This window comes from Geotrypetes seraphini, chromosome 5 (genome assembly GCF_902459505.1).
Source record: "Geotrypetes seraphini chromosome 5, aGeoSer1.1, whole genome shotgun sequence".
Classification (NCBI taxonomy): Eukaryota; Metazoa; Chordata; class Amphibia; order Gymnophiona; family Dermophiidae; genus Geotrypetes; species Geotrypetes seraphini.
In genome coordinates this window covers 152014452-152038578 of record NC_047088.1, presented here as the reverse complement: position 1 = coordinate 152038578, position 24127 = coordinate 152014452, and the positions used below count along the sequence as shown (strand labels likewise).

Genomic DNA, 24127 nt, shown 5'->3' with positions numbered 1-24127 from the left:
GTTTTGTAAAAGGGGGAGGGGTTAGTTTGTGATTACATATTCCATACTAGGCAAAGATGTTTTCTGTGTTCGAAAAGACATGTTTTTTTGTTAGGATTGATCTGTACTAGTCTGGCTTGTTTAGTTTTACAATGGGTGTGTTGATGTACTGCTCACTACAGTATGTAAGATGCTGCCTTTTCCTAGGTACATGTGTGACATGTGGATTGTTACTAAAAATCATGTTTTTCATCCCGATGGAGGGGAGGGTTAAAAAATGATGGGTCCTGGGTGTCACATATGGTAGATACGCCACTGGAATGAGATATGGCCCTGGGTCTCCAAACTCCTGCTTTAATAGGATTCAATGGCGTAGGAAGGGGGGCGCAGGGGGAGCGGTCTGTCCCAGGTACAGTATTCCTCGGTGCCCCCATTCCACTCCTCCCCCTGCCATGCACACGCCCCTTCCTTTCCTCATACCTTTTTAACTTCGGCACAAGCAACCACAAATTTGCTGCCTGCATCAACATCGGCACTCTCTCTGACGTCACTTCCAGGACCCACACCTAGGAAGTGACATCAGAGTGAGCACCGAAGCTGACGTGGGCAGCAAGTTTGTGGCTGCTTGCGCTGAAGTTAAAAAGGTATGGGAAAGAGGGGCGCACGGCCGGGGTGGGGGCAGGGAAGAGGGCGAGAGAGGGGTGCCATTGCCCTGGGTGCCACTCACCCTCGCTTCACCACTGATAGAATTGGCCATAATATCTGAAGCTGTCATACAGGGTGGTATGTACTGTTTCTTTAAGATCTTTGGGTGATGGTAAGGGATCTGTGACCACTGAGAGAGTAAGGGGAGGTCATGCCTTAATCCCTCCAGTGGTCATCTGGTCAGTTTGTGCACCTTTGTTATGGAACAGGTCTAGCCTAAAATATCCAAGTTTTGCCCTGGAGATTTTCTACAATGTTCCATTACTGTAGAAAAATGTCCAAATCATAAGCCCACACTAGTTCTGCCCAAACCACGCCCCCTTGAGATCTTGATGAACTGCATGTAAAACCATCTAAAATATGGGTTTCGAAATTAGTGATTTGGACTTTTATCAAGAAAAATGTCCAAATGTTACTTAGGGTTCCTTTTACTAAGCTGCAATAGCTGTTTTAGCGCATGCTATGCACACGCTTGATTGCCCTACACGCTAGATCCTAACGTCAGCAACGAACTGGCATTAGTTCTAGCCGTGTAGCGCGGGTTTAGTGCACACTAAAAACACTATTGCAGCTTAGTAAAAGGAGCCCTTAATGCCATTTATTGGGGGGATGTTTTTCTCTTTTGAAAATGAGCCCCCATATTCATATACACATACATATATGTGTGCATGCTATATTCATTATATGCAAAGGATGCATATAATGATGCATGCATAATGATTAGACATATCCTGAAAATATGACTGGTTGGTATACCACTAGTCTAGCGCTACAAAGCAACACTATGCACCTTAAATTAGAATTCTTTTGGTTTAAAATAAATTTTGTAAAACTACATTTATGTTGAAAGACACACAAGGTAAATATTATATTAGGCTATGAGAAACTCCAGCTAACAGACTTTTGCTTAAAAAAAAAAAATCTAGGACATGTAGGGTGAAAAGGGTAATCTCTTCAGTTCTATAGGGAGGAGGAGTTAGTCTACTGCAAGACATTCTGATCTTGAAATCTGAGCCTGTTTCTACCAGTATCCTCTCACTTTCTCTTTCTCTGAACTTTAAGGACCTTCATTTCTCATTGCTACTATGGCAACAGAGAAACAACAGCTGATCACAATAGTGTGGACGGTGGCGTTTTCTAAATCTTGAAATCCAGCACCCTAAACTGAAGAAAGAGCAAGCAAGAGACGAACAAGAGATTCTTCTAGGAACTAAAGATTTTAGATTCCAATATTTTGGTCAGGTTTTTTTTTTTTTTTTTTCTAGAATGCATACATTTTCGGCTATGCTGAGCTCTGATTCTTAAGACACTGATTTAGAGAGAGAGAAAGCTATATTGCCATTCCATTTGTTTAAGGACAATTGTGCTAGTTTGCAGAGGAGGTCCTGGGCTGAAATGTGATGACCAATCTTTCACTGCTGAGCCGTGGGAGTGGGCTGGTGGTCAAAAACTTCCACGAGAAGCTAGAAGTGCATTTTGAACCAGAGGTGAGTTTCATTTACTTAGAAAATTCAATACAGGAAAACCAAAATATGACTTATTTTTTCCCATGGGAAGGAGGCATAGTCATTAGTTCTTGTTCTCTTGATTGGGCCTCAGTCTCCCATTATGGGCACAGATATGTGGAATAAATCTTTTTTCTTTTTCCAGGCACTGTATTCTATTTGTGGAATTTCAGCACCTTGTGGAATTTCAGCACCTTCCTCAATGAATCCTACCAATAACTTACCTGGTTTAATTCTTCCCAGTCCCTGTTATAACTCAAGGAGATCCTTTTACTAAAGAGTGTGAGGCAATTAACACACAAATTACGACATAAGGATGTCCACTGGTCTCATGTTGATTTAGCAGTTACCACACACTGATTCACGCATTAAGGGCTAGATTCACTAAAGTCCAAAGGAAATCCCCTAATTGGCTCTAAGGCATTTCTGAAGCCCGAGGCGTCTGAGCCAATTAGGACCTTAGGCCCCTCTCCGTGCATCACGAAGAGAAGGAGGAGCAGGAGATGTTTTTAGTACCTTACGTCGGACCACCAGACCAAAAACCCACCATACTTCAATGATGCACAAACCTACAAAGCTATTTTACCTTATGTTAGGCTATGTCCATACGGAAAATGATGTAATTTAAACCACCACAGGCTATGTCTTTTTGGAAAATGCTCCAATTTTAAAACACCCTATGTCCACTAAGTCTACATTTCCAAATCTGTATGTTATGACTATACTGCAAAAGTTGAAATTTATACTTCTATGTACGCCAAGTTTGTTTTTCCCACCAAAGTTTGTCCTGCATATACTATGAATGTACTCTTGTAACCCATTCTGGGCTCCTTTGGGAGGACGGGCTAAATAAATAAATAAATAAATAAGGTACAGGACATGGGTCCCTGGAGGGGGAGGGGTCCTCTGGTGGCAGGAGGGAGTGGGCATCTCTCCTGTCTTTTTCTTCGGAGAGAAGGGAAGGAGGGGGGAGGTCTTTCCGGGCAGGAGGGAGTGGGCATCCCTCCTGCCTTTTCCTTCAGGTGGGGAGGTTTTCCTGGCTGGAGGGAGTGGGCCTGCCTCCTGCCATCTATTTGAGATTCGGGGGGGGACGACGGTGGCTTGGGGGTGCTAGCGCGGGGGGGCTTTTTAATGGAACAGATGGTGTGTGTTTAAGTCATTTGTTCCATTAAAAAAAAAGCAGAAGCCCTGACAGCAGTGACAGGAGGCTGCTTCCCCTGTCACTAATGTTAGGGCTCTGCACATGTGTCAATCACTCACTGAGCGATTAAGTCGGTGGGTTTGCGAGCAAATCATTTCCATGCAAATTGATAGTGAATTAATCGCTGTTGGAAAATCGGCCAAAAGTGTTTGAGTCGTTATCTGTAGTGAATCTAGCCCTAAGCAGGGCCAGATTAATGGGTAGGCCCAGTAGGCATGAGCCTAGGGTCTGAAATTGTCAGGGGGGCCTGCTGAACAGACGACTCACCTTGCCTCAATTTTTTTTTAAATAAACGGCAACGCGTGCCCCCTCCGCCGCCCCCACCCCCACCCCCACCCTGGCATCAATGCTGGCTTTGCTTCAGGAAGGTCCCGCGATGACTGCATCTGCTGGTCCATTCCCCTCCGACATCACTTACTTCTTCCGGAGCAGAGCCGGCAGACACAGTCATCGCGGGACCTTCCTGGAGCAGAGCCGGCCGCATTGCTGACATTGGTAGGTCTTTTGAGCCGTAAGGGTGCGGGAGCCAAACTTTATTGATGGAGGAATGATGTATTTATTCTGCCATAAAACTATTAGACTCGGGAGACTGAGAAGAGTTTAAAGTGTTAGGCACCTATATGAATGGTCCCTCCCCCCAAAATACTTTGGCCCATTCAAGCTTTTCTGACTACATCTCTACCCCTGATCGGGGTGATTGTTAAATTAAGGTGAGGGAGATTCTGTGTCCACCCTGAAGCATTATTTTGGTATTGTTCTGGGTACTTCCTTCTCTGTTCTAGAAGTGTGTATGATGGATGCTCCAGTAGGTTTAAAAATCATGCTATTTAAAATAATGTAGAAAATCCAAGATGAACTAAATTTGTGTGTGCCCAGAAAGCTATATTTACTTGAAAGTTATGTTCATATAGAAATTTTAGCATATTGGATGGGTTATTTGGCTAGGGATTTTTTTTTCCTGTTTCCATCTGCTATGCTTCTATGTGGTCTTTAAGTATACATATGTAAAATTGTCGATAGAAACCAGTTCTCTTTGAAAATAAAACAGGTTTCTATCGACAATTTTACATATGTATATTATTGCCCTGCTGGAATATATATATTTTTTTCTGTAGAGGAAGAAAGTGTGTGATACGGCTTAACATAATTTACATAACTCATCCTATGCAGCTAGGTTGGCATTTTTGTTTTTGTTATGGTACTGTAAGATTTATTCTCTTTTGGCAAATTATTTTTTCACCCCAAAAGGTAATCTCAAAGTTTCTATTTTTTTACATCACATTTTTATTTGCTTCACTTGCTTTCAAAAGCAAAATATTTCATAATGGTGGTTGAGGTTAGTGCTGCTACCTCAAGGTCCTATGGTTGTTTAGGAGGGGTGCAGTGAATTGCAAGCAGGGTCTTCCCAGCCATTATAAAATAAACACCTTCCTACAAGCAGAATTGGATAGAAACCACAGTTTTGATCTTCTAAAATAAAAAAAGAAATACAGGTGGAAATAAAGAAGTAAATAAGAAAACAGGTAAATAAATGGTGGTGGGGCAGGGGGGGCGGGGGCCCAGTGTACTTGTGTGCCTAGGGGCCCTTGAAGAATTAATCCTGCACTGGCCCTAAGTGCATTAAGAGGACAGAAGAATTAACATACAGCAGTTAGAACAGGGTTCATGCTACACACTGTCATTTGAGTACTTAGCATGGGTCACTTAGTACCTCCTCAATTGGAGGTGTTAAATATGTCCGCATTAATTGCATCCAGTTATCATGCGCCACTGAAAATTTCTGTGCAAGAGTTACAGAGGGCATGCTGGATCCATCCCCAAAAGTAGTCATGCAATCTTTCCACTTAATGCATGTTAATCTTTGCAGTTAATGTGCAGTAAGTACAAAACCTAAAGTACTTTAGTAAACGGGCCCTAAGAACTCTTATTGTTTCTGTTCTTTGCCTTCTCTGTCCATCTTAATTAGACTGTAAGCTCCTTGGAGTATGGAATGTCTGTTCTGAGCCAGCATTCAAAAGATATATGCTTTTGACTTTGAGAGTTAGGCATGTAGGCTGGCCGCTTTTGAAAATTTACTAGGACCGATTTCCTAAATGGATGCTCCTAATTCAAGGGTGAAATTAAGAGTGGGGGAAAATGAGGAGCTTAATAATAATAATAATAATAATAATAATTTTATTCTTATATACTGCCAAAGCCATAGTAGTTCGAGGCAGTTTACAATAAGGAGAGCTGGACAATCAGCAAAATAGTTACAATGAAAGTCGTCGAATACATGTAGGCAGGTTATAGAGGTAATCAGAGAAAGGGAGAAAGTCAGAGAAATAGTCACAATGTGGAGTCATCGAGTACTTGTAAATAGAATACAGAGATAAGGCTTTAAGAGTTCTTGGTTACAAATCAGTACTGATTTTCAGCACTAGGCAGTGGCATAGCAAGGGAAGTTTGCACTTGGGGTGGAGGCACCTGGCATAGGGTTACCAGACGTCTGGATTTACCCAGATATGTCCTCGTTTTAGAGGACTGTCAGGGCGTCCGGACGGCTTTTCACAACTCGGCACTTTGTCCAGGTTTTTAAAAGCTGTTGAGATCAGGGTCGAGTCTGGAATGCAACATCACATTGCATCTAGACATGCGCAAATGCACTCTAGACTCGGCCCGAAGAGATGAGGTTTCCATGGGGCTTGGTTTGGGGGGGGTGGAATGAGGCAGGCCCAGGGGCAGAATGAGGCAGGACAATGTGCCCTCTTTTTCCAGATGCAAAATCTGGTAACCCTAACCTGGCATTGCCTCATTTTGCACACCCTCCAGCAATGGGAGAGTCTCTTAAATGCACTCCCCACCCCATCCCCATATCTCTTCAAATCTTCTAGTCTTCACCAGCAGTGAGCAGGGTCTCCTACCACCTTTTCGCGCCAGTTGAGTCTTCCCTCTGACATCACTTCCTGGTTCTACAAATGGGAAGTACCTAACTAAGTAGTTAGGTGTGTACAGTACATGCAGGTATTCTGTAACTTATGCATGCAACTGCCAGACAGTTAAATCTTAAAACTAAAATGAAATCCTCTCCATTGAACTCTGCATGCTGTCTTGGACCTGGTGAAAAAATTCTCATGATAACCGTGCATCAAAAGCCCATATTTACCTCTCTCTGTTGCCATGGAATACTCAATGCCCTCATTAGCATTCATTTTAATTCAATATGTGGCCAGGTTTTCCATGTGAGTTAACACCCACGCACAATTGCTCTCTGCATTACTTAGCGCATACAACCTATATTCAACCTGCAGTAACCACATGGGTAGCTTTCTGCATCAGCCCCACAAGGAGTTTGAGAGGGGTACAGCTGGAGTAGGAGAAGGGGGTTGGAGATTGAAAAATACAAGAGGTTTGAAGGGGGAGTTTGTAATGATAAGGACAGGATGCTAAGCATTTTGCTACTGGAGTTCTGTCACCTGAACCTTAATAAAGGATACATGCCGACTCTAAATCTGAAAACAGTTTTCACCTATCACTTCCTGTTTTTACGTTATGCGTCAGTTTGTGTTTATATCATTTTCATCAATAACGCTACCGTGAAGCGTCGGTATTGTACTGTTTCTGTAACACAATATTGCATTTTAGGACAGCTCATCGATCACATATATCAGTAATTTGAAAGTTTATACTAAAAAAGTGATAGTGCTGCTTTTGCTACCTGTGAATTTGTATATTTTGTTTATTTTTGTCTAAGATATTATAATTATTACTAATCTTTAAGCCCATTACATTAACAAGTGCTAGAATAGATGTGTCTGTCTGTCTTTCTTTGTCTCTCTCTCTCCTTGGCCGATGTCTTTCTTTCTGTCTCTCTCTCTCTCTCTTTAGCCTCTGTCTGTCTGTCTTTCTTTCTGTGTCTCTCCTTGACCACTATCTGTGTGTCTTTCTGTCTCTCTCTCTCTCCTTGGCCGCTGTCTGCCTGTCTTTTTGTCTCTCCTTCTCTCCTTGGCCGCTGTCTTTCTGTGTGTCTCCCTCTGTCGCTCTGTGTGTGTGTCTGTCTTTCTGTCTCTTTCTCTCTCGCTCCTTGGCTTTTGTCTGCCTGTCTTTCTGTCTCTCTCTCTCTCCTTGGTCTCTGTCTGTCTGTCTCTCTTCTTGGCCACTGTCTGTGTGTCTGTCTGTCTTTCTGTCTCTTTCTCATTGGCAGCTGTGTGTCTGTCTATCTTTCTGCCTCTTTCTTTCTCTCTCTCTCTCCTTGGCCGCTCTCTGTGTATGTTTCTGTCTCTTTCTCTCTCTTTCTCCTTGGCTGCTGTTTATGTGCCTTTCTGTCTCTTTCCTCTCTCATTGGCCGCTGTGTGTCTGTCTTTCTGTCTCTTTCTCTCTCTCTCTCTCCTTGGCCACTGTCTGTGTATGTTTCTGTCTCTTTCTCGCTCTTTCTCCTTGGCCACTGTTTATGTGCCTTTCTGTCTCTTTCTCTCTCTCTCATTGGCCGCTGTCTGTCTCTCTATCTCCTTGGCCACTGTCTGTGTGCCTGTCTGTCTTTCTATCTCTTTCTCTCCTTGGCTGCTGTTTGTGTATGTTTCTGTCTTTTTCTCTCTCTTTCTCCTTGGCCGCTGTTTATGTGCCTTTCTGTCTATTTCTCTCTCTCATTGGCCGCTGTGTGTCTGTCTTTGTCTCTTTCTTTCTCTCTCTCTCTCTTTCTTTGGCCGCTGTCTGTGTATGTTTCTGTCTCTTTCTCTCTCTTTCTCCTTGGCCACTGTTTTTGTGCCTTTCTGTCTCTTTCTCTCTCTCTCGTTGGCCGCTGTCTGTCTTTCTATCTCCTTGGCCGCTGTCTGTGTGTCTGTCTGTCTTTCAATCTCTTTCTCTCCTTGGCTGCTGTCTGTATATGTTTCTATCTTTCTCTCTCTCTTTCTTTGGCCGCTGTTTATGTGCCTTTCTGTCTCTTTCTCTCTCTCTTTCCTTGGCCGCTGTTTATGTGCCTTTCTGTCTCTTTCTCTCTCTCTTTCCTTGGCCGCTGCCTTTGTGTCTTTCTGTCTCTCTCTCTCTTTGGCCGCTGTCTGTCTTTCTATCTTTTTCTCTCTCTCTCTCCTTGGCCGCTGTCTTGTCTGTCTCTTTCCTTCCCTCTCTCCCATTCCCTGCCTGCACCCCGCTCCCCTTCCTTTGACCGCCCCCCCCAGCCCATCCCACCCCCTCTGCGGCAGCGCCACCAGCCTCCAACAAATCCTCATCCTCCACCCAGAAATTCACCCAGAGGGGAGAGTGGAGGCAGAGGAGAAGGCTGTGCGACCACGGAGCGGCAGTAGTTGTGGCCTTCCCTCCCCTAGCTCCTTAGCTCGGTCGCCGCTGCCGCCTCCTTCTCTTCCCGATGTTGGCTCCCAATGTGTGCACGCACCGCACATGTGACACACTTTGCAGCATTTCTCTGCCGACCACAGAGCGATGGACGCACGGAGCCACAAAAATTGAAGTGCGCATGTACGTTAAGGGTATTATTATCTTAGATGTGTTATGTCTGCAGACAATTTACAGCACAAGATCAGCGAAAGAATCTGTCCAGTAGACTTCAAGGTGCATACAATATTATTTTGGCAGTAAAGTTGGCGACCAAGATAAAGCGTGGGCACCTCATGTGTGCTGCACTGTCTGCTATTCCAGATTAACACAGTGGCTGAATGGGAAACGGAAGAAGATGCTTTTCGCTGTACCCATGGTGTGGCGTGAACCAACAAATCATCTGTTATTTTTGCATGACAAAAAATGCTGGATTCACAAAGATGAATAAATCAAAAATCGTGTATCCTGATTGCTATCAGCAATTAAACCCGTTCCTCATGACTCAGAGAATCCAGTTCCAATTCCTCCTTCCACATCTGCAGCACAATGTGCCGAAAGTTCAGATGAAGAATGTGCCTCTATTGCTGTGGAGGAGTTGTATGAACCTGAAGTGGATGAAAAACAACCTCAACTGCTAACTCAAGAAGATCTTAATGATCTGGTTAGAGACTTGTCACTGCCAAAGGAGAAAGCAGAATTGTTGGGTTCAAGGTTGAAACAATAGAATCTTTTAAGGCAGGACACCAAAATATCTTTTTTTCCGTGATCGTCACACCATCCTGGCTTTCTTTTACCAAATGGAAGGAAACATTTGTTTCTGTACTGATGTTAATGGTCTAATGTGTGAACTGGGATATGAACATGTTTTTGACGAATGGAGATTATTCATTGATTCAAGCAAAGCAAGCCTTAAAGCGGTACTTTTACTCAATGTAAACCAGAATCTGTTCCTGCTGCTCATGCAGTTAGGTTGAAGGAAACGTACGAGTCGATAGAGACACTTTTAAAACCCACATGCTATGCAGATCACCAGTGGAATCTCTGTGGTGATCTCAAAGTTGTGTCACTCCTTCTGGGTCTACAACTGGGGTACACCAAATACATGTGCTTCTTGTGTCTTTGGAACAGTCATGATGATGCCAACCACTACAAGCAGAAAAAATGGCGAAACTGAGATGAATCCGTACCTGGCAGATACAATGTGAAGCACCTGCCGTTAGTACATCGTGAGAAAATCTATCTTCCAGTACTTCACATAAAACTGGGTCTGCTGAAAAATTTTGTCAAGGCGATGGACAGAAATGGTGATGCGTTTCAGCACCTAAGAAGTACATTTAGTTTCGAGAAAAGTGAAGCCAAAATCAAAGAAGGTGTTTTTGTTGGATCCAAAATCCGTGAACTGATCCTTGATGATGCGTTCAAACAGAAGCTGAACCCAGCTGAATCAGCAGCATGTGAAGCATTTGTGCTGGTTGTTCAGAATTTTCTTGGTAATCACAGATCAAAGAATTATGCTGAGCTTGTGGAGAACATGCTGACAGCATATCAGCTGACGGATGCCAGAATGTCACTTAAAATGCACTTCTTACAGTTTTACCTCGACTTCTTTCCACCCAATCTTGGTAATGTCGGCGATGAGCATGGGGAAAGATTTCATCAAGATATCAAGGTGATAAAAAGCAGATATCAGCGAAAGTTCAATCCCAGTATGATGGGAGACCATTGTTGGTTTTTGCAAAGAGAGGCAAATGTACAGTACAAACGTAAAAGCATGCGCCTCAAACATTTCTGAACATGCTGACATCACTTTGGTGTGAGTTAAGAGAGGTGCAAAAATATGCTGTAACATGTTTCCTTATTGTCTTTGTGTTTGTTTTCAGAGTAAACTCCTTAACAAAAGTTGGTGGGATACAGTTCATACTCGCAATATTGCCGATATGGAGAACTGTCTAAAAAAATCAGTAACGTGTATCTTAGAAACCTGACGTGCTAGCTGAATTTCAATTACAGATCTGAAATCAGCATCATTAAATTAACAAAGAACACGTCTTAAGTTCTCAGTAGCAAAGAAACACTTTTTTTTTTGTTGACCAGTGTTATGTGTTGTTAATGAGTATATTGTGTGTGTATATATGAAAAATGAATGGAAAAAGTTGTATTACAATTAATACTATCATTATTATAGAGTGGGGTCTGCGTGGAGCTTTGGAGCCCCCCCCCCCCCCAAACAAGAAAGCGTTCCAGTGCCTATGGATCAGCTGTTTTGAAAGTCCTTAGGTGCTTTTTAAAAATTTATACAAATAAGATTGCTTGTTGAACAAATTATGTTTTGCAGTTTTTCCTTTGATATTTCTCCTCTTTGTTGGTTTGCTCTCTTTGCATCCTCTGTAATCAAATACAGGGTTTGTGATAGCACGTTACCTTCACTTTAGTCCTCTTTTTCATAGTATCTGCATTTTATCTCCTTTTGCAATGGATCCCAGGACGTTTACTATGGTTTGTTGCTATGTGAGGGATCTTCAGGACCAGCTTAACCATTGGAGCAGGTGAGGCTCTGGCCCAGGGCACCAGTGATTAAGAGCACCAAAATATCCAGCCTCTGAGCTCACCTGGTCTACAGATTAAACATTTTCTTCTCCCAACTAGTTCAGTTTCTCTCCTACCTTCCCCTCCCCCCCTCCCCCCCCCCCCCCCCCACACACACACAGACACGGGTCTGGCACTGCTACCTCGCCTCTTTCCAGCCTCCGTTGATGCAATTTCCTGTGGCTGAGATGTAGCAGAGGGATAACCCAGGCACTGGCCAAAAGGAGCCTGTCATGGTGCTGCTGTTGCTGTTAGTTACAGATGTAAAGTTTACAGTTCCACAGAGAAGTGAAAGAGAGGAGTGCTGGACATATGGGATGGGGGATAGAGGACAAGGAAAGAGGAGAGAGATGCTGGCCCAAAGAGAGATGGAGTGATGGAAATGACATGATGGAATGGAGGGAGCTACCAAAGCAAGTTAACTTAGGTTGTCACTATCCCTTGAGTTGGCCCTTGGGACGTTATCTTCTTCTGAAAGTTTTTTTACATTATTGCTTCAACCATTTTTAGCCCTATCACATAAGCTACAGGTGGGCACCTTTTTATCTTGTGATGGATGACCAGTTTATATCCTTTTTTCCCTACTTTCATTGTTATATGTTATAATTGATTTGCCTTAGTTTGATGTGTTTGTTTTTATATTATATTTTACATGATCTTGTATTAGTTTATTTTTATTTGATGATAAGAACATAAAAATTGCCGCTGCTGGGTCAGACCAGTGGCTCATCGTGCCCAGCAGTACACTCACACGGCGGCCCCCAGGTCAAAGGCCAGTGCTCTAAAATGAGTCCAGCCTCACCTGTGTACGTCCCGGTTTAGCAGGAACTTGTCCAGCTTAGTCTTGAAACCCTGGAGGATGTTTTCCCCTACAACAGACCCCGGAAGAGCGTTCCAACTCTCCACCACTCTCTGGGTGAAAAAGAACTTCCTTACGTTCGTATGGAATCTATCCCCTTTCAACTTTAGAGAGTGCCCTCTCGTTCTCCCTCCCTTGGAGAGTGTGAACAATCTGTCTTTATCTACTAAGTCTATTCCCTTCAGTATTTTGAATGTTTCGATCATGTCTCCTCTCAGTCTTCTCTTTTCAAAGGAGAAGAGGCCCAGTTTCTCCAATCTCTCACTGTACGTTTTGATGATGTGTACTGTATGTTTTACTGTAATCCATCTAGAATTGTACAGGTAGTATGGAAATTTGGAGAAATAAATAAATAAAATAAATCCATTCATCATATAGCAGGGATAGTATCATATCAAATGGGCTCCTTTTACTAAGCTGCGTTAGGGCATTAATGCACAGAATAGCCCACCCTAAATTGCCACATGCTCTAGACGCTAACACCAGCATTGAGCTGGCGTTAGTTCTAGCCGCGTAGCATGGGTTTAGCACGCGCTAAAATGCTGCATGCACTAAAAATGCTAACGCAGCATAGTAAAAGGAGCCCTTTGTGTCCAAACCTTTGATTTTATGTAATCTTAGCTATGAATATCACCTAACCATGTCATAACCATATCATTGCAACCTATTAATATACCATTTAGCCCTTAAAATCTCAATGCCCTTGTAATCTCTGATTATCTTGAACTCAAATGTTGATTGCAATCTATCCATAAAACATGTATTTTTCATTATGCTGCCAAGCAATGCGGTATCAGTGACTTATATAGTAACTTATATATAGTAGACTGCTAGACTACGTAAAATGATTTTCTAAAGACCTTTCACATTTGCTTTCTTTTAAACACTGAAGGATTATTTGAACTGGAAAGCAGGAGAAGACCTTTATGACATCAGCAAATCCTACAATGAGAAGAAAACGGCCCAAGGCTACTGGAATCTTTCTCCTCCCAAGACCTACAGCACCAAACGGGGTGCTCTGGTGCTCTATTCTGAGGACTTGGCACTGCCAGCATGGCAGCTAACAGGAGGCAGGCAGGTTCGGCATGGCCATAAATACAGGAGGAAAAAAGTTGAGATTGAGCTGCACACACTCAGGGATTTGACTGGAGCCATCTTAGCATATGGAAGAAAACAGGTGAAATGACTCTTGTTTTATAATTTTTTAAGTGCTTTTCAAATCTTTTCCAACTTTTATCCTGAATTATGTCCAGTATATGATATCTGACAATTAAGTTCACGAACTCATTCTAGAAAAGGTGCTACATACCTCATTGCTGAATATCACTATGGTCACCTTCAGTGCTAGCACGTTGTCCACCCTTCAAAGCAATTTTAGAACTCTTTTTCTGGAATGGCCATCTGAGCTGTCATCATATTACCTTTGATATCCTGAATGCCATCAAAATATCTTCCTTTAAATATTTCCTTTATCTTCAGGTAAAGAAAAAAGTCATTGGGTGCCAGATCAGGTGAGTAGGGAGGGTGTTCCAATACAGTTATTTGTTTACTGGCTAAAAACTCCCTCACAGACGGTGCCTTGTAAGCTGGTGCATGGTCGTGATGCAAGAGCCATGAGGGTCCATTTATGCACACACTTTTCTCATGCCAAGATTTTCAGTTAAGATTTGTCTGTTTCTCCGATGATTTTGACACTCAATTTGATCAATTTTCGCAATGTTTTTGTCAGTTCTGCTCGTTACTGGCCACCCTGATCTCTCCATCAGTGATGCTTTCTCTCCCCTCAGAAAGTTTTCTTCATGGCATTATCCCCATAAACTTGGACTAATATGTCCCTGATTTCACTTTCACTCTTGCCAAGTTTAACAAGAAATGTAATGTTTGTTCATTGATCTAATTCAAGCTCTGACGTTCTCACAATGGCACACATAAAGGCATGCAACAATAATGAACGCCACTCAGAAAGACACCACCACATGTCGACACGAACACAGCTGTGAGACACTGATATACCAAGGTTATGAAACCTGAATGAGCTGTTTGTACAGTGCTGCCAACGTAAGCGGACGGTGGCAAACTCATGAACTTAATTGTCAGACCTTGTATTTCTTCTGTTCTCTCTCTCCAGGGTAAGTACTGAAACAACCCACATGGCACAACAGATTAAATACTGAGGGAAGGCATGAGAGCATGGTTTGGGAAAACAGTGCAAATATGCTGGGTATAGGAAGGGTAGGAGATACGATTGAAGGTAGGACTATGCATGATGCAGATGCTTAGAAGAGTGAGTTGAGGCATATGCTGGAGAAGAGATTGCAGTGATGTTGAGAAAGAGGATGAAAGGGAAAACAGGGAAAGATGCTTGGTAGGGAGGGAGAGACAAAGGTAGGGCAATTCCTGAGGAAGAAGGGGAGAAAGACAGAAGGGCAGATACTGGGGAAGAGGGGGATGCAATGGGGGCAAATGCTTAGAGGGGGAACAGGGGAAAGACATAAGAGCAAATACTGAGGAAGGGAGAAATGCTGAGGGCAAATGGGTAAAGAGAAAGAAATGGAGAATTGGTGGAGGCAAGAGAAATGAAATGTGGAAAGGTGAAAAAGGAGAAAATGTAGGGATGCAGAAATTAGGAAGAGATTTAAGACTTATCTGTATATATGTTCTTACCCTATGTTATAGAATTAGGCAAAAGGATATATAGACATGTTACGAATACTCTTGTATTGCTTTTATGTCTGCATGGTTTGTGTTATATTGCATTTTATTATGTATGTTTGGTTGTAACCCATTGTGATTCTAGAATATAGTGGGCTATAAAATTTAATAAACATAAACCTAGGTGGAATAGGAGAGGATATTGGAGGAAAAGAGAGACAAACTAAACAAATAAATGGAGAGGAGAGGAAAATGGAGTTCACGGGATGGGAGATCTGAAACATATGAGAAAAGAAGGGAATAAAGGGAAGAGATATAGAAGCTGAAAAAAAAGAAATGGTAAAGAAAGTCAGAGAGAATAAGGAATTGAGCCAGGAAGGAGACAGGTCAGGTACTGGATGGAAGGAGAAGAAGAAAGGATCTAGATGGGGAGGCAATGAGAACAGAGGATGGGAGACAAGAAAAGAAATGGGGCTGGGGGTGAGATTAGGTTTGCAGATAGGAATCCAGTTGTGGAGATGAGGAATGAAGAAAGAATGGGTGGGTGGGGGAAAGGCATAATGTAAATAGGCAGAGGAGTCAAGGAAAAAGAAACTAAAGAGAAGAAGGGAAAATAAAAAAAAATATTAAAACATTCATCTGAAGGAACGAGACAAAGAAAGAAGAGAAAACTAAAATAGAAAAGGAGAAGGAAGAAAAAATGAAGAGACTGAGGGCTAAGGAACATAAGAGCATAAGAATTGCCGCTGCTGGGTCAGACCAGTGATCCACCGTGCCCAGCAGTCCACTCACGCGGCGGCCCCTAGGTCAAAGACCAGTGCTCTAAATGAGCCCAGCCTCACCTGTATACTTTCCAGTTGAGCAGGAACTTGTCCAACTATGTCTTGAATCCCTGGAGGGTGTTTTACCCTACGACAGACTCCGGAAGAGCGTTCCAGTTTTCTACCACTCTCTGGGTGAAGAAGAACATCCTTACGTTCGTACGGAATCTATCCCCTTTCAACTTTAGAGAATGCCCTCTCGTTCTCCCTTCCTTGGAGAGGGTGAACAACCTGTCTTTATCTACTAAGTCTATTCCCTTCAGTATCATGAATGTTTTGATCATGAAACCTCTCAGTCTCCTCTTTTCAAGGGAGAAGAGGCCCAGTTTCTCTAATCTCTCACTGTACGGCAACTCCTCCAGCCTCTTAACCATTTTAGTCGCTCTTCTCTGGACCTTTTCAAGTAGTACTGTGTCCTTATTCATGTACGGTGACCAGTGCTGGACGCAGTATCCCAGGTGAGGGCATACCATGGCCTGGTACAGCGGCATAACCTTCTACGATCTGTTCACGATCCCCTTCATAATCATTCCTAGCAGAAAGAGAGAGAAGTTGGACACAAAGGATGGTGTAGAGGGGGGGGGGGATAGAGATACTGGAAAGGAGAATAGTTGGGAAAAGAAAGGGAGAACTGGTGGATCCTGGGGTGGTGGGGAAGGAGGGAGAGATGCTGGATGAAAGGATAGTTGATAAAAGGAGAGATGGTGGATCTGGGGATGGTGGGGTCCATCGCTGCAGCTACGGGAATAGAGACGAAAAAAAGGAAAGATGCCAGACCTCCGGGGGAAGGAAGGGAAATGGAAGGGGAGGACAGAGATGGAAGATTGATGGTTAGCATGGAGAAAGAAGAAAACGACAAATGGGCAAGAGACCTTGGCAAGTGAGTTATCAGAAGACGTTTGTCACAGAGCCTGGGACCAACATGATTTGAATAATGACCAGATAACAAAAGGTAGAAAAAATAATTTTATTTTCTGTTTTGTGATTACAGTGTGTAAGATTTGAAATTTGTATCCTGCCAGAGCAGGTGGTATTAGACTGCGAACGTGAGCTAGGATTTAACAGAAAGAGGAAAAGTCTTTTTTGTTTGTTTATTTTGTATACACCAAAGCGCCAGTGTGGGTAGGAGAGGGCAATGGGGGTGGAGTGGGTGAAGAGGCTATAAAATAAACCCACTAGGATGTTTGGAAAAAAACACCCAATTAGGTAGGAAAATTGAATCGAATCGAAAAATCGATTCAATAGGCTGAATTGAATCAAATCTAAAAGTTTTTCCTGAATCAGGCAGCACTACTGCCTACTTCCTAGAGATCTGGCAGAGTTATAGAAGGGGGACTGAGGGGTTATCAACTGGGGGAAGTAGTGAGAGGCAGTCAAGGTGGCTGTGCTCTCAATTGTCCAACGAGGAAAATAGAGAAAGCTCATCCTTTTTCTCTTGAAGAAAATATTTTTCCAGTTGCCTTTTGGAGCAAGTCAATAGGAGGCTCATTTGATAAGGTGTCCAGGAGGGTTAGAGTGTTCCTTTATCTCAGAGATGCTCCAACTAGACACCAAAGTGAATTTTATATCTGAAGAGAGAGAAGAGGAGTTAGCAGTTTTCTTGGGATTTAGGGACACCACCCCAGACACCTCTGACCCTCGCTACTCCAGTGGCTGGGGCTTGAAGTGAATGAGGCAGGAAAGTCCATTGGTCAGAAATTTGAATTTTGGTGGGAAAATCAGTTGTTCTCTTTTCCCCATAGAATAGAACAGTCTCTGGTGAGTTTAAAGATGTTCTTCCTGTGAAGCTGCAGACCTCACAGCATATCCTGATGAAAGCCACAGCATGATGGCTGAAACGTCGGTTCTAACTAACAAGACGCAGCGAGACCCGGAAACCTGCAACAAGCATGAGGCCAGCTGCGGAAACCCTGAGAGAGATTTACATGAGAGAGATTTACATACAAAGGAGACAGTAGGCTTGCAAATCTGCTTCATGCATATTCATTTGGGATATCTTGAAAACCTGACCTATTTGAAGCTCTTGAGGAGTGAACTTGTGCACCCCTTACACAACTAAAATGGAAACATTTTAGACAGCAAAGAAGACCTACTTACGGTTCCCCTTGTGGGAACGGGACAACGACCGCGGTCACCTGACTGCTGCTGAATGAGGCCAACTGATTGTAGTCACCTGACTGTAGCCAATTAAACGTGGGACATGTAAATGTGGCCAACTCGCTGCAAAGATATTTTTAAAAGTTAAAATAACGTAATAGACATATTAAAAAAACATTTTATTAACATATTTTGTTTTTTTATTTTGAAAAGTTAAATTGGCTGCGTTCACTTGGCCACGGTCAGTTGTCCTGGACCCCCCTTGCAATGTATTTGAAGTGTATTCTGGAAAATGATGACTGCAAATAAAATTATCCTACCATGCAGGGTTTGAATTATATAGCATTAACATGACAAATTCTGCACAGTAGGTCAGTGAACTGCAGACATGGCTGGCTAGCCTGTGTTAAAGGCACTGACATGGCCAGGACTCAACATTGGCAACAGAACAGTAGCATAAGCCTGAAATCCCCCAAGACCAGCATTAGGGAATGGAAGGGAGGGGACAAACAGGACTGCAGCCTACCAACTCATACCCACAGGCCCTACTCTCCTTTTATTTCTTAAATCAGTGGTTCTCAACCCTGTCCTAGAGGACCCCCAGCCAGTCGGGTTTTCAAGATATCCCTAATGCATATGCATGAGAGAGATTTGCATATAATGGAGGAGACAGGCATGCAAATATGCCTTATGCATATTCATTAGGGATATCTTGAAAACCCGACTGGCTGGGGGTCCCCTAGGACAGGGACATTACTCAGACTGGCAATGGGTCACGAGCGGAGTTCCACAGGGGTCGGTGCTGGGACCGTTCCTATTCAATATATTCATTAACGACCTGGAGGCAGGAACAAAATGTGAGGTTATTAAATTTGCGGATGACACCAAACTATATCGCAAGGTCAATAACATGGAGGACTGCGAAGATCTCCAAAAAGATCTGACAACACTGGAAAAATGGGCCAAAAAGTGGCAAATGAGTTTCAACATAGGGAAATGCAAGGTCATGCATATAGGGAAAAAAAACCTGATGTTCACTTACAAAATGGGGGGATCAGCGCTAGGGGTGAACGACCTTGAAAGAGACCTGTGAGTGATGGTAGACACAACATTGAAGGCGTCGGCGCAGTGTGCCACGGCCTCAAGGAAAGCAAACAGAATGTTGGGTATCATTAAGAAGGGTATCACGACCAGGACAAAGGAAGTCATCCTGCCACTGTATCGTGCTATGGTGCACCCGCACCTGGAGTACTGTGTTCAGTTCTGGTCGCCGTACCTCAAGAAAGACATGGAGGTACTTGAGAGGGTCCAGAGAAGAGCAACTAAGCTAATAAAGGGCATGAAGGACCTCTCATATACTGACAGATTGAAAAAGCTAGGGCTTTTCTCCCTGGAAAAGCGGAGACTTAGAGGAAACATGATAGAAACCTTCAAGATCATGAAGGCATAGAAAAAATAGACAGGGACAGATTTTTCAAATTAAGGGGATCAATAAGTACAAGGGGGCACTCAGAGAAATTGAAAGGGGAGAGGTTTAGAACAAACTCCAGGAAGTTCTTTTTCACACAGAGGGTGGTGGATACATGGAAAGCACTACCAGAGGATGTGATAAACAGGAGCACGCTACAGAGGTTCAAAGAAGCTTTGGATAGGTACTTGGAAGACAAAGGGATTGAGGGGTACAGATAAGAGTAGAGGTAGATTATAGGGATGGGATTAGAGGTAAATTACAAAATTAATCAGGGACCACTGTTCAGGCACTAGGCCTGATTGGCCGCCGCGGGAGCGGACCGCTGAGCAAGATGGACCTCTGGTCTGACTCAGCGGGGGCAACTTCTTATGTTCTTATGTTCTTAGATAACAAGAACCCAAGTGAGAGGATGGAGCAGGGTTACCAATTGACCTATGGTCATGCACTAGTGTACAGGCCTCACAACGATTCTCTCTGATATATCCATAGCCTGTAAATCTTGACTGCCACTGGCCATGTGCCAGCCAAATATGATGAGAGGTGAGAGATGAGGGACTAGGTATAGATATGAGGGAGAAAAAGGCCATGGTGGATAGGGCAGGAGGGAGATCAGGTAGGAAAAGGCTATGTGGATAGGGTAGGAGGAAAAGAAGGTAAGGAGCTAGAAGGATTCTAGGGTGCATAGGAAGAGATATGACCAGTAGGAAAAAGGAGATATTGATGCTCCTGTATAAGACTCTGGTGAGGCCTCATTTAGAATATTGTGTACAATTCTGGAGACTGCACCTTCAAAAAGATATAAAAAGGAAGGAGTCAGTCCAGAGGTGCGTGGTCTTCATCATAAGATGTATGGAGACAGACTTAAAGATCTCAGTAACTATACTTTGGAGGAAAGGTGGGAGAGGGGAGATATGATACAGAAGTTTAAATACCTACATGGTGTAAATGCGCATAAGTCGAGCCTCTTTCATTTGAAAGGAAGCTCTGGAATGAGAGGGCATAGGATGAAGTTAAGAGGTGATAGGCTCCAGAGTAATCTAAGGAAATACTTTTTTTACAGAAAGGATGGTAGATGCATGGAGCAGTCTCCCGGAAGAGGTGGTGGAGACAGAGACTGTGTCTGAATTTAAGAAAGCGTGGGATAGGTACATGGGAACTCTTAGAGAGAGGAAGAGATAATGGTTACTGCGGATGTTACCTGCCATCAAATTTCTATGTTTCTAAGGAGCACAGGGTTTGGGTTCTGAGAGGAGGTGGCTAACTGGTATAAAGACTTAGATGATGGTATAATTGCAGAATAGATTTGTGCTGATTTTCAACCACAACTTATTAGGGCTCCTGAAATAACTAAGACAGTGAACTGAAAATCTGCTCAAATCAAACTAGCTAGTATACCACTAAGATTTTGCTGGATAACTCCCCCCCCCCCCCTTCAGAGCCTAAATCCTGATTTCATTCATACATCTGTGAGGAAGTTTTAACCTAGCTAACATTTTCAGTGAGGCATTGAACTTGACTGTTTAAGTATAATCTCTGTTGCTGTAAGTGACATCACAGAATCCGCTGACACGGTTCTATGTTTCCTCCTCTAGAAGGGTCAGAGTGCGTTGCGGTGGCAGCCATACTTCCGTTTTCTATGTGAACAGGACAGACACAGTCAGCGGCAGATCCGGCCTGGCTACTCTGCCAAGCGCTACTTGACCTGTCTCTCACAGGCCTGGGACCCCGGTACTGTAAACAAGCTCCAACGTGCAGGTTAGTGACAAAGGCAGTTGGAATATTGCAAATGGGATGAACTTTAAACCTAAGTACATAACAGCTCAAAAAATGTCACATTGGCTCAGACTGAGGATCTACTGTCACCAAGAGTGTCTAGTCTAGGGTACTTGAAACTATCTATTGTGGGAATCCATTCCCTTACACTCCCCATCTAATAACTGATTTGTCCATTTTTAAATCCAGCTAAGCTACTGGCATTGACCACATCCTCTAGCAACAGATGCTCCAACTTAATTGTCCTACAGAGAATGTGGTGCAGTGGTTAAAGCTACAGCTTCAGCAACCTGAGGTTGTGGGTTCAAACCCATACTGCTCTTTGTGATCCTGGGCAAGTCACTTAATCCCCCCCATTGCCCCAGGTACATTAGATAGATTGTGAATCCACCATGACAGATAGGAAAAATGCTTGAGCACCTGAATAAATTCATGTAAACCGTTCTGAGCTCCCCTGGGAGAACGTTATAGAAAATTAAATAAATAAATTTGGTTTAAATGTGCTACTTGTTAGATTTATGAGTATCCTCTTGTTTTTGAGTTGTTTGACAGGTTCAACAATTATTTATTATTTAACCATTCTATTCCACTCATGATTTTATAAACTCCATCAAATCCCTTCTCAGTCTTGTCTTTTCCAAGCTATTTATTCTTTCTTCATAAGGGAAACGTTCTATCACCTTTCCCATTTTTCTCACCCTTTCTGAACCTTTACTAGTTCTGCTGGGTCCTTTTTGAGATGTGCAAACTGGAACTGCACCCAGTACTTTAGATTCAGTCATATGCTTTGCCTAATTTTTGATTGACTGAATATTTAGAGCTTTCACTAACTCCTCTCTGTCTTCTTTCCAACCACTTTGTTTGACAGGGCTCAATGTTGGCTCTAGTCAGTGACAGAATTCATCACTGCTCACGTCCTCGTGGATAACTGCGGGAATCCATCCCCATATCATTCTTTAAGGAGAGCAGGAAGAATCAGAGTGTGAATGGACACAACCATGGACCCTCAAGCCTTGCATTAAATAATGCTGCTGATATAGAAGGAGGTTGAGGTAGACACTAAAGAATGACACGGGATGGTTTCCCACTGTTATCCGTGGGGATGGGAATGGTGCCAAATTTTGTCAATCTGTCATTCTCTACTCTGGTTCTTGCCAATCTATTTCCCCTCCTCCTAGTTATACTTGTTCAATCTCTAGGGCAGGGGTGTCTAACCTTTTGGCTTCCCTGGACCGCATTGGCCGAAAAAAATGTTTCTGGGGCCGCGCAAACGCTGCAGCAAGACAGAGGAGGGAGCCGTCAAGACGGTAAACACCTGGGGGCAGCAGAGGAAAACACTGCATCGCCCTCAACCGGGGCTGCACAAAATACTTTACTGGGCTGCATGTGGCCCTTGGTCCGCAGGTTGGACACCCCTGCTCTAGGGTTTAATCCTGTTCTTTCTGCTACTGATACTGAGCTCCTGTACAATACTGATCTCACTTCACTAGTTTTAACTTTTATTAAATATATGTCATAACACAAGTAGCCCAGTTGATTCTAACCATAATTCTAGTTCCAAAATAGTATTTGCTACAGTGTAATATATATTTTTTCTTCCTCAGAGGAGAAAAGACCTTATTAATACCCAAACTTTTCTTGGAATATAAAATGTATAAAATCACAGGTCAAAAATTCCTTATTCAAAAATGTACTTTTCGTTCACTTTAAAGTCTATTGCAATATACTTACCTTAGAGCAGTGTTTCTCAACTCGGTCCTGGAGTACCCATTTGCCAGTCAGGTTGTCAGGATATCCACAATGAATATGCATAAACTTGATTTGTGTACACTGCCTCCATTATATGCAAATTTATTTCATGCATATTGTGACAGGGAAGCCCCTGTCACAAGTAAAAAGACTGTGGGTCCAGTCAGAAATACTGCCCTTAAGGCTGTAAGCTCTAAAATAAAGCCTATTTCTCCTGGTAAAAGCAGCAGGGTAGCACAACCAAATAACATGGCGGAAAAGCAGGAGTGGAGTCAGCCCAGGATTCTGGAAGGGAGGGCACTGAAACCACAGGCCAGTCCCTATTACTCCTTTCCCCAGGTTAGAGGAATCCAGGTAGAAGGGGGTGGAGCTGATCACCGAGCCCTGCAACCATGCAAACCTCAAATAGGCAGAAGGCAGAGTAATCAGAGAGGAGGAGGAGGCTCACCTGTTCCTGATTATAGGAGCCCAGCAGCAAACCAGGAGAGCTGCTATCTCCATTCTTCCACCAGCCAGCCAAGAAAGCTTTCAGGACACCAGCCCACCAGGGGAGAGAGATTACCTCCAGGGAAGTACCATAACTTTCCTAGCACGTTTTGGGGTGAGGAGCTAGAGGGTGTTCCTGAAGGGGAAAATGATTTGAGAGGGCTGGCAGGTATTCAGAGAGGGGGATGGGAAGAACCAGCAGAAGTGCAGGACTTCATAGAGAGCCCTAATCCCCTGGAGCCAGCCTGGGAAATGCTCAGTGAGGAAGGCTCTGGAGAATACATGTTTGAGGAAGACATGGACATGGAGTCTTGAGCTAGAAAAGGCATGGCAGCAGTGCCTAATTAAGTAAGGCCAAAATAATTCCTTGAACCTCAGTTCTCTTAAGTGCCCTTTGAAGTAAAATTCTGGATGTTAGAGGCATGTTCGGGTGGGCGATAAGACCTTTAGCATAAGGGAGGTTTGCCCGCACAACCTGGGTTCAGGTTGTGAACGTCCTTCAAAGGGAGGGACTAGGAGGAAAAGAGGAAAAATAATAAAAGCCAAAAACGTTTTGTTTTTTTTTGAAAAGTATAGTGGAAAGCTTGCTGACACCTGTTGTGCTCAGCTGTAAAGTAACAAGCCAACTCTGGCTAGGGGAAGCCTTAGCCCTAAGAGGGGACAATTCAGAAGCAGTGAAGAAACTGCAGAAGCATTTTTGGTTTGTTTTTATGATACCAATGTGTTGACAAAGCTTGTCAGTCTTGGGGCAGAGGCGCACCCAGCGTGCCCTGGACTTGTGTACAATATACGGCCAGATTAAGGACTAAGCCTGAGACAAGTATTCATTTCAGGGAAGTTTTGATTACTTTAATAAACCCGGTGAAGTTTGGTGAAAAGTCCAGTGTCCGGGTTTTCCTTTGACCAACCATATAAAAGGCACTCCTAAAAATC

At 43.3% G+C, this 24127-nt stretch overlaps 1 protein-coding gene across 5 annotated transcripts in view; it reads left to right on the top strand.

Annotated features, from left to right (window-relative positions):
- The first annotated feature begins 1815 nt into the window (after positions 1–1815).
- Positions 1816–24127, top strand: part of KIAA2012 (KIAA2012 ortholog) — a 262432-nt gene continuing 240120 nt past the window's right edge. For all 5 annotated transcript variants that reach the window (XM_033946967.1, XM_033946969.1, XM_033946966.1 and 2 more), the window contains exons 1-3: positions 1816–2171; positions 13038–13322; positions 20779–20941. In XM_033946967.1, the coding sequence (XP_033802858.1) occupies positions 2085–2171; positions 13038–13322; positions 20779–20941 (535 nt within the window). In that variant the 5' untranslated portion in view covers positions 1816–2084. The remainder of the gene's footprint in view (positions 2172–13037; positions 13323–20778; positions 20942–24127) is intronic.